Source organism: Phalacrocorax carbo (genome assembly GCF_963921805.1).
Source record: "Phalacrocorax carbo chromosome 31 unlocalized genomic scaffold, bPhaCar2.1 SUPER_31_unloc_1, whole genome shotgun sequence".
NCBI classification, from domain to species: domain Eukaryota; kingdom Metazoa; phylum Chordata; class Aves; order Suliformes; family Phalacrocoracidae; genus Phalacrocorax; species Phalacrocorax carbo.
The window spans coordinates 240,946-249,953 of NW_026990239.1; the positions used below are offsets into that span (position 1 = coordinate 240,946).

General features: G+C 69.2%; 1 protein-coding gene across 1 annotated transcript; it reads left to right on the forward strand.

The window, feature by feature from the left end:
- The first annotated feature begins 6,153 nt into the window (after positions 1–6,153).
- LOC135310775 (potassium channel subfamily K member 6-like) lies at positions 6,154–8,789 on the forward strand. Its single transcript, XM_064439738.1, has 3 exons — positions 6,154–6,347; positions 8,082–8,477; positions 8,584–8,789. Exons 1-3 carry the CDS (start codon positions 6,167–6,169, stop codon positions 8,766–8,768), a joined length of 762 nt encoding a protein of 253 aa, XP_064295808.1. The 5' UTR covers positions 6,154–6,166; the 3' UTR covers positions 8,769–8,789.
- The last annotated feature ends 219 nt before the right edge of the window (positions 8,790–9,008 follow it).

The following is a 9,008-nucleotide window of genomic DNA, read 5'->3' on the forward strand; positions in this document are numbered from 1 at the left end:
CGTGGTGTCACAGCCATGGGCTGATCATGGCGGCCATGGTGTCCCCAGGGTGTCCCCAGGGCCATGGTGTCACAGCCATGGACTGTTCGTGGTGGCCATGGTGTCCCCAGGGTGTCCCCAGGGCTATGGTGTCACAACCATGGGCTGGTCATGGTGGCCATGGTGTCCCCAGGGGGTCCCCAGGGCCGTGGTGTCACAGCCATTGGCTGGCTGTGGTGGCCATGGTGTCCTCAGGGTGTCCCCAGGGCCATGGTGTCACAGCCATGGGCTGGTCGTGGTGGCCATGGTGTCCCCAGGGTGTCCCCAGGGCTATGGTGTCACAACCATGGGCTGGCTGTGGTGGCCATGGTGTCCCCAGGGTGTCCCCAGGGCCATGGTGTCACAGCCATGGGGCTGGCTGTGGTGGCCATGGTGTCCCCAGGGTGTCCCCAGGGCCATGGTGTCACAGCCATTGGCTGGTCATGGTGGCCATGGTGTCCCCAGGGTGTCCCCAGGGCCATGGTGTCACAGCCATGGGCTGGTCATTGTGGCCATGGTGTCCCCAGGGTGTCCCCAGGGCCATGGTGTCACAGCCATGGAGTGTTCGTGGTGGCCATCGTGTCCCCAGGGTGTCCCCAGGGCCATGGTGTCACAGCCATGGGGCTGGCTGTGGTGGCCATGGTGTCCCCATGGTGTCCCCAGGGCTATGGTGTCACAACCATGGGCTGGTCATGGTGGCCATGGTGTCCCCAGGGTGTCCCCAGGACCATGGTGTCACAGCCATGGGGCTTGCTGTGGTGGCCATGGTGTCCCCAGGGTGTCCCCAGGGCCATGGTTTCACAGCCATGGGGCTGTTCGTGGTGGCCATGGTGTCCCGAGGGTGTCCCCAGGGTCATGGTGTCACAGCCATTGGCTGGTCATGGTGGCCATGATGTCCCCAGGGTGTCCCCAGGGCCATGGTGTCACAGCCATGGGCTGGTCACGGTGGCCATGGTGTCCCCAGGGTGTCCCCAGGGCCATGGTGTCACAGCCATGGGGCTGGTCGTGGTGGCCATGGTATCCCCATGGTGTCCCCAGGGCTATGGTGTCACAACCATGGGCTGGTCACGGTGGCCATGGTGTCCCCAGGGTGTCCGCAGGGCCATGGTGTCACAGCCATGGGCTGGTCACGGTGGCCATGGTGTCCCCAGGGTGTCCCCAGGGCCATGGTGTCACAGCCATGGGGCTGTTCGTGGTGGCCATGGTGTCCCCAGGGTGTCCCCAGGGCCATGGTGTCACAGCCATGGGCTGGCTGTGGTGGCCATGGTGTCCCCAGGGTGTCCCCAGGGCCATGGTGTCACAGCCATGGGGCTGGCTGTGGTGGCCATGGTGTCCCCAGGGTGTCCCCAGGGCCGTGGTGTCACAGCCATGGGCTGGTCACGGTGGCCATGGTGTCCCCAGGGTGTCCCCAGGGCCGTGGTGTCACAGCCATGGGGCTGGCTGTGGTGGCCATGGTGTCCCCAGGGTGTCCCCAGGGCCATGGTGTCACAGCCATGGGGCTGGTCATGGTGGCTGCAGTGTCCCCAGGGTGTCCCCAGGGCCATGGTGTCACAGCCATGGGGCTGGCTGTGGTGGCCATGATGTCCCCAGGGTGTCCCCAGGGCCATGGTGTCACAGCCATGGGGCTGGCTGTGGTGGCCATGGTGTCCCCAGGGTGTCCCCAGGGCCATGGTGTCACAGCCATGGGGCTGACTGTGGTGGCCATGGTGTCCCCAGGGTGTCCCCAGGGCCGTGGTATCACAGCCACGGGGCGGGTTGTGGTGCCCATGGTGTCCCCAGGGTGTCCCTAGGGCCGTGGTGTCACAGCCATGGGGCTGGTCACGGTGGCCATGGTGTCCCCAGGGTGTCCCCAGGGCCATGGTGTCACAACCATAGGCTGGCTGTGGTGGCCATGGTGTCCCCAGGGTGTCCCCAGGGCCGTGGCGTCACAGCCATTGGCTGGCTGTGGTGGCCATGGTGTCCCCAGGGTGTCCCCAGGGCCATGGTGTCACAGCCATGGGCTGGTCACGGTGGCCATGGTGTCCCCAGGGTGTCCCCATGGCCATGGTGTCACAGCCATGGGCTGGCTGTGGTGGCCGTGGTGTCCCCAGGGTGTCTCCAGGGCCATGGTGTCACAGCCATGGGGCTGGCTGTGGTGGCCATGGTGTCCCCAGGGTGTCCCCAGGGCCATGGTGTCACAGCCATGGGCTGGTCGTGGTGGCCATGGTGTCCCCAGGGTGTCCCCAGGGCCATGGTGTCACAGCCATTGGCTGGTCATGGTGGCCATGATGTCCCCAGGGTGTCCCCAGGGCCATGGTGTCACAGCCATGGACTCTTCGTGGTGGCCATGGTGTCCCCAGGGTGTCCCCAGGGCCATGGTGTCACAGCCATGGGGCTGGCTGTGGTGGCCATGGTGTCCCCAGGGTGTCCCCAGGGCTATTGTGTCACAACCATGGGCTGGTCATGGTGGCCATGGTGTCCCCAGGGTGTCTCCAGGGTGTCCCCAGGGCCGTGGTGTCACAGCCGTGGGCTGGTCACGGTGGCCATGGTGTCCCCAGGGTGTCCCCAGGGCTGTGGTGTCACAACCATGGGCTGGTCATGGTGTCCCCAGGGTGTCCCCAGGGCCATGGTGTCACAGCCATGGGCTGGTCACGGTGGCCATGGTGTCCCCAGGGTGTCCGCAGGGCCATGGTGTCACAGCCATGGGCTGGTCATGGTGGCCATGGTGTCCCCAGGGTGTCCCCAGGGCCATGGTGTCACAGCCATGGGGCTGTTCGTGGTGGCCATGGTGTCCCCAGGGTGTCCCCAGGGCCGTGGTGTCACAGCCATGGGCTGGTCGTGGTGGCCATGGTGTCCCCGATCCCCAGGGCCATGGTGTCACAGCCATGGGCTGGTCACGGTGGCCATGGTGTCCCCAGGGTGTCCCCAGGGCCATGGTGTCACAGCCATGGGGCTGGCTGTGGTGGCCATGGTGTCCCCAGGGTGTCCCCAGGGCCGTGGTGTCACAGCCATGGGCTGGCTGTGGTGGCCATGGTGTCCCCAGGGTGTCCCCAGGGCCATGGTGTCACAGCCATGGGGCTGGCTGTGGTGGCCATGGTGTCCCCAGGGTGTCCCCAGGGCCGTGGTGTCACAGCCATTGGCTGGTCGTGGTGGCCATGGTGTCCCCAGGGTGTCCCCAGGGCCGTGGTGTCACGGCCATGGGCTGGTCGTGGTGGCCATGGTGTCCCCAAGGTGTCCCCAGGGCCATGGTGTCACAGCCATGGGGCTGGCTGTGGTGGCCATGGTGTCCCCAGGGTGTCCCCAGGGCCATGGTGTCACAGCCATGGGGCTGGCTGTGGTGGCCATGGTGTCCCCAGGGTGTCCCCAGGGCCATGGAGTCACAGCCATGGGCTGGTCGTGGTGGCCATGGTGTCCCCAGGGTGTCCCGAGGGCCATGGTGTCACAGCCATGGGCTGGTCATGGTGGCCATGGTGTCCCCAGGGTGTCCCCAGGGCCATGGTGTCACAGCCATGGGCTGGTCGTGGTGGCCATGGTGTCCCCAGGGTGTCCCCAGGGCCATGGTGTCACAGCCATGGGCTGGTCACGGTGGCCATGGTGTCCCCAGGGTGTCCCCAGGGCCATGGTGTCACAGCCATGGGGCTGGTCACGGTGGCCATGGTGTCCCCAGGGTGTCCCCAGGGCCATGGTGTCACAGCCATGGGCTGGTCATGGTGGCCATGGTGTCCCCAGGGTGTCCCCAGGGCCATGGTGTCACAGCCATGGGGCTGGTCGTGGTGGCCATGGTGTCCCCAGGGTGTCCCCAGGGCCATGGTGTCACAGCCATGGCCTGGTCGTGGTGGCCATGGTGTCCCCAGGGTGTCCCCAGGGCCGTGGTGTCACAGCCATGGGCTGGTCGTGGTGGCCATGGTGTCCCCAGGGTGTACCCAGGGCCATGGTGTCACAGCCATGGGGCTGGCTGTGGTGGCCATGGTGTCCCCAGGGTGTCCCCAGGGCCGTGGTGTCACAGCCATTGGCTGGTCGTGGTGGCCATGGTGTCCCCAGGGTGTCCCCAGGGCCGTGGTGTCACAGCCATGGACTGGTCACGGTGGCTGCAGTGTCCCCAGGGTGTCCCCAGGGCCGTGGTATCACAGCCATTGGCTGGTCATGGTGGCTGCAGTGTCCCCAGGGTGTCCCCAGGGTCATGGTGTCACAGCCATGGGCTGGTCGTGGTGGCCATGGTGTCCCCAGGGTGTCCCCAGCGCCACGGTGTCACAGCCATGAGCTGGCTGTGGTGGCCATGGTGTCCCCAGGGTGTCCCCAGGGCCGTGGTGTCACAGCCATGGGGCTGGCTGTGGTGGCCATGGTGTCCCCAGGGTGTCCCCAGGGCCATGGTGTCACAGCCATGGGCTGGTCACGGTGGCCATGGTGTCCCCAGGGTGTCCCCAGGGCCGTGGTGTCACAGCCATGGGCTGGTCGTGGTGGCCATGGTGTCACCAGGGTGTCCCCAGGGCCATGGTGTCACAGCCATGGGGCTGGCTGTGGTGGCCATGATGTCCCCAGGGTGTCCCCAGGGCCGTGGTGTCACAGCCATGGGCTGGTCGTGGTGGCCATGGTGTCCCCAGGGTGTCCCCAGGGTCATGGTGTCACAGCCATGGGCTGGTCGTGGTGGCCATGGTGTCCCCAGGGGGTCCCCAGGGTCATGGTGTCACAGCCATTGGCTGGTCACGGTGGCCATGGTGTCCCCAGGGTGTCCCCAGGGCCGTGGTGTCACAGCCATGGGGCTGGCTGTGGTGGCCATGGTGTCCCCAGGGTGTCCCCAGGGCCATGGTGTCACAGCCATGGGCTGGTCACGGTGGCCATGGTGTCCCCAGGGTGTCCCCAGGGCCGTGGTGTCACAGCCATTGGCTGGTCGTGGTGGCCATGGTGTCCCCAGGGTGTCCCCAGGGCCGTGGTGTCACAGCCATTGGCTGGTCGTGGTGGCCATGGTGTCCCCAGGGTGTCCCCAGGGCCGTGGTGTCACAGCCATGGGCTGGTCGTGGTGGCCAGGGTGTCCCCAGGGTGTCCCCAGGGCCGTGGTGTCACAGCCATGGGGCTGGCTGTGGTGGCCATGGTGTCCCCAGGGTGTCCCCAGGGCCATGGTGTCACAGCCATGGGCTGGCTGTGGTGGCCATGGTGTCCCCAGGGTGTCCCCAGGGGTGAACCCAGGGATGTCCCCGGGGTGTCCCCAGGGATGTCCCCAGGGCCATGGGGCTGGTCGTGGTGGCCATGGTGTCCCCAGGGTGTCCCCAGGGCCATGGGGGTGTCTGTGGTGACTGGGGCATCCCCAGGGTGTCCCCAGGGTGTCCCCAGGGCCATGGGGGTGTCTGTGGTGACTGGGGCATCCCCAGGGTGTCCCCAGGGTGTCCCCAGGGCCAGGGTGTCACGGCCACGGGCCTGGCCATGGTGTCCCCATGACCACGAGGACCCCACGGTGTCCCCACAGCCACGGTGTCCCAGGGCTGGCCCTGGGGGGGGGTCCCTGGTGTCCCCCTGTGTCATCGTCCCCGTCCCTGCACCCCACGGAGCCCCAGGGGGGCCAGGCGGGGTCTGCCACATCCCCATCGCCCCCCCGGCGGGACCCCCCGTGGGTGTCACCCTCGTGTGTCCCCCCATCTGTGCCCCCCCGTGGGTGTCACCCCCGTGCCCCCCCCCCCCGCAGACGTCACCAGGGTGGCCACGGCAGGAACCCGCGGGTCCCGTGGGAGCGCGTGACGGTCCCGTGACTGATACGGGGGGGGACGGACAAACAGACACCCCATCTGTCCGTCCGTCCCTGGGGGGGGGCCCGCCTTGGCCTGGGACCTGCTGACCAGCCACCCCAGTTACCCCCGTTACTGGTCACCCCAGTTGCCCCCCCGTTACTGGTTTCCCCAGTTACCCCCCGTTACTGGTCACCCCAGTTGCCCCCCATTTCCCGGCGGGGGCGGGGGCGCCGCCCTGCCCACCCCCCCTCCCGGTGCCGCCCCCCCGGGGCGGGTCCCGCTGCGCCCAGAGGCTGCGGTGAGGGGCGCGGGGGGCGCTGAGGGGCGCGGGGGGGGCTGAGGCCGCGGTGTGGGGCGCGGGGGGGGCCCAGAGGCTGCGGTGTGGGGCGCGGGGGGGGCTGAGGGGCGCGGGGGGGGCTGAGGCCGCGGTGTGGGGCGCGGGGGGGGCCATGGGGCGCGGTGCGGTGCTGGTGGCCGTCGCCTACGCGGGGCTGCTGCTCCTGGGCGCGCTGGGGCTGCGGGCGCTGGAGGGGAGCCCCGGGACCCCCCGAAACCCCGGGACCCCCAACGCCTCTGAGTGGGACCTCGCCACCGCCCTCCTCTTCGTCACCACCCTCCTCACCACCGTGGGTAAGGCCGGCCCCCCCCCCCCCGCCCCGGGACCCCCCCGGGACCCCCCGGAGGTCTGGGACCCCCCCAGGACTCCCCTCTGCACCCCAAACCAACCCCCTGCACCCATGTACCCCAGGACCCCCTGCACCCCAGGACCCCCCTCTGCAGCCGAGGACCCCCTGATCCCCAGAACCCCCATGGACCCCAGGACCCCCAGAACCCCCAAATCCCCAGGACCCCCTCTGCACCCCAGGACCCCCCTCTGCACCCCAGGACCCCCGTGCACCTCCTGATCCCCAGAACCCCACCCCACACCCCAAAACCCCCCCCCTACACCCCAGGACTGCCCCCTGCACCCCAAACCACCCCCCTGCACCCCATGTACCCCAGGAACCCCATGCAACCCCTGATCCCCAGGACCCCCAAATCCCCAGGACCCCCCCCGCACCCCAGGACCCCCAGAACCCCCTGATCCACAGGACCCCCAAATCCCCAGGACCCCCAGGACCCCCGAAATCCCCAGGACCCCCAGGACCCCCTGATCCCCAGGACCCCCAGTACCCCCGAAATCCCCAGGACCCCCAGGACCCCCCAAATCCCCAGGACCCCCCCTCTGCACTGAAGGACCCCAAGGACCCCCTGATCCCCAGGACTCCCAAAATCCCCATGACCCCCACGCGTCCCCCTTCACCCCAGAACCCCCAAATCCCCAGGACCCCCCTCTGCACCCCAGGAACCCCATGGACCCCCTGATCCACAGAACCCCCAAATCCCCAGGACCCCCCAAATCCCCAGGACCCCCACGAGTCCCCCTTCACCCCACAACCCCCAAATCCCCAGGACTCCCCTCTGCACCCCAGGACCCCCGTGCACCTCCTGATCCCCAGAACCCCACCCCACACCCCAAACCCCCCCCTACACCCCAGGACTGCCCCCTGCACCCCAAACCACCCCCCTGCACCCCATGTACCCCAGGACCCACATGCAACCCCTGATCCCCAGGACCCCCCAAATCCCCAGGACCCCCCCGCACCCCAGGACCCCCAGAACCCCCTGATCCCCAGGACCCCCAAAATCCCTATGACCCCTACGAGTCCCCCTTCACCCCAGGACCCCCAAATCCCCACGACCCCCCTCTGCACCCCAGGACCCCCATAGACCCCCTCATCCCCAGAACCCCCCAAATCCCCAGGACCCCCAGGACCCCCCAAATCCCCAGGACCCCCCCTCTGCACCCCAGGACCCACATGGACCCCCTGATCCCCAGAACCCCAAAATCCCCACAACCCCCACGAGTCCCCCTTCACCGCAGGACCCCCCAAATCCCCAGGACCCCCCCCGCACCCCAGGACCCACATGCACCCCCTGATCCCCAGGACCCCCAAAATCCCTATGACCCCTACGAGTCCCCCTTCACCCCACAACCCCCAAATCCCCACGACCCCCCTCTGCACCCCAGGAACCCCGTGCAGCCCCTGATCCCCAGAACCCCCAAACCCCCAGGACCCCCTTCTGCACCCCAGGACCCCCAGGACCCCCTGATCCCCAGGACCCCCACAATCCCCCTTCACCCCAGAACCCCCCAAATCCCCAGCACCCCCCCCGCACCCCATCCCTCCCCTTACACCCCATCCCCCCCCATTCACCCCAGAACGCCCCCAACCCCCAAGCCTAGCCTGGGCATTGGGGTCCAGCAGGTTGAAAGGTGTCACCCCACTTCAAACCACCCCCCCCCCACCCCCCGCCCCCCAGGGTACGGCTCGGTGGCCCCCCTCTCGGCGGGGGGCAGAGCCTTCTGCGCCGCCTACGCCGCGGTGGGCGTCCCCGCCACCATGCTGACGTTGACGGCGGCGGTGGGACGCTTGACGGGTCCTTTGGTCGACCGCCCCCGGTTGTACCTCCAGGCGCGTTGGGGTTACAGCCGGCGGGGGGCCGCCCGCGCCCACTGCCTGGCGACGGCGGGGCTGGTTTTGGGGGGGCTGGTGCTTCTCCCCGCCGCCGGCTTCTACCTCGCCGAAGGCGACTGGACCTACTTGGACGCCGTCTACTTTTGCGTCATCTCCCTTTGCACCATCGGCTTGGGGGACCTCGTCCCGGCCGAGCGACCGGGTCACCCGTTGAGGCAACTCTACCAAATCGCCGTAGCCGGTGAGCGGAGTTTTGGGGCGCCCCCGTCACCCCCACCCCCACAAACCCTTCCGACGGGGCGTCGAGGCTGACCCCTTGCCACCCGCCGCCCCCACCCCGCCGCCAGCGTACCTGCTCTTGGGCTTGGTGGGCGTCTTGCTGTTGGCTCAAGCCTTCCGGCGGTTGGCCGAGCTCCACGGCGTCGCCGGCGTGTCGCCGCCGGCTGCCGGCGCCGGAGAAGGCGCCGCGTTGTTGGAGGGGGCGAGGGACGGGCTGAAAGCGGTTCGGGGCCGGGGGGCGGTCAACGGGTAGGACCGAAGGTACCCCCCCGCCCCCCCCACTGATGGGGTGGGGGGGGGGGCACCGCGAGGCACCGGGGGGCACCGGGGGGCACCGCGAGGCACCGGGGGCACTGGAGGGCACTGGGGGGCACTGGGGGACACCGCGAGGCACCGGGGGCACTGGAGGGCACCGGGGGGCACAGGGGGGCACTGGGGGACACCGCGAGGCCCCACGAGACACTGGGGGGCACAGGGGGGCACCACAAGGCCC

Coding starts and splice junctions, on each gene's coding strand:
- LOC135310775 (XM_064439738.1), top strand. CDS start 6,167: ATGGGGCGCGGTGCGGTGCTGGTGGCCGTCGCCTACGCGGGGCTGCTG. Junction 6,348..8,081: donor CACCCTCCTCACCACCGTGG/GTAAGGCCGGCC, acceptor CCCGCCCCCCAG/GGTACGGCTCGGTGGCCCCC. Junction 8,478..8,583: donor CTACCAAATCGCCGTAGCCG/GTGAGCGGAGTT, acceptor CCCCGCCGCCAG/CGTACCTGCTCTTGGGCTTG.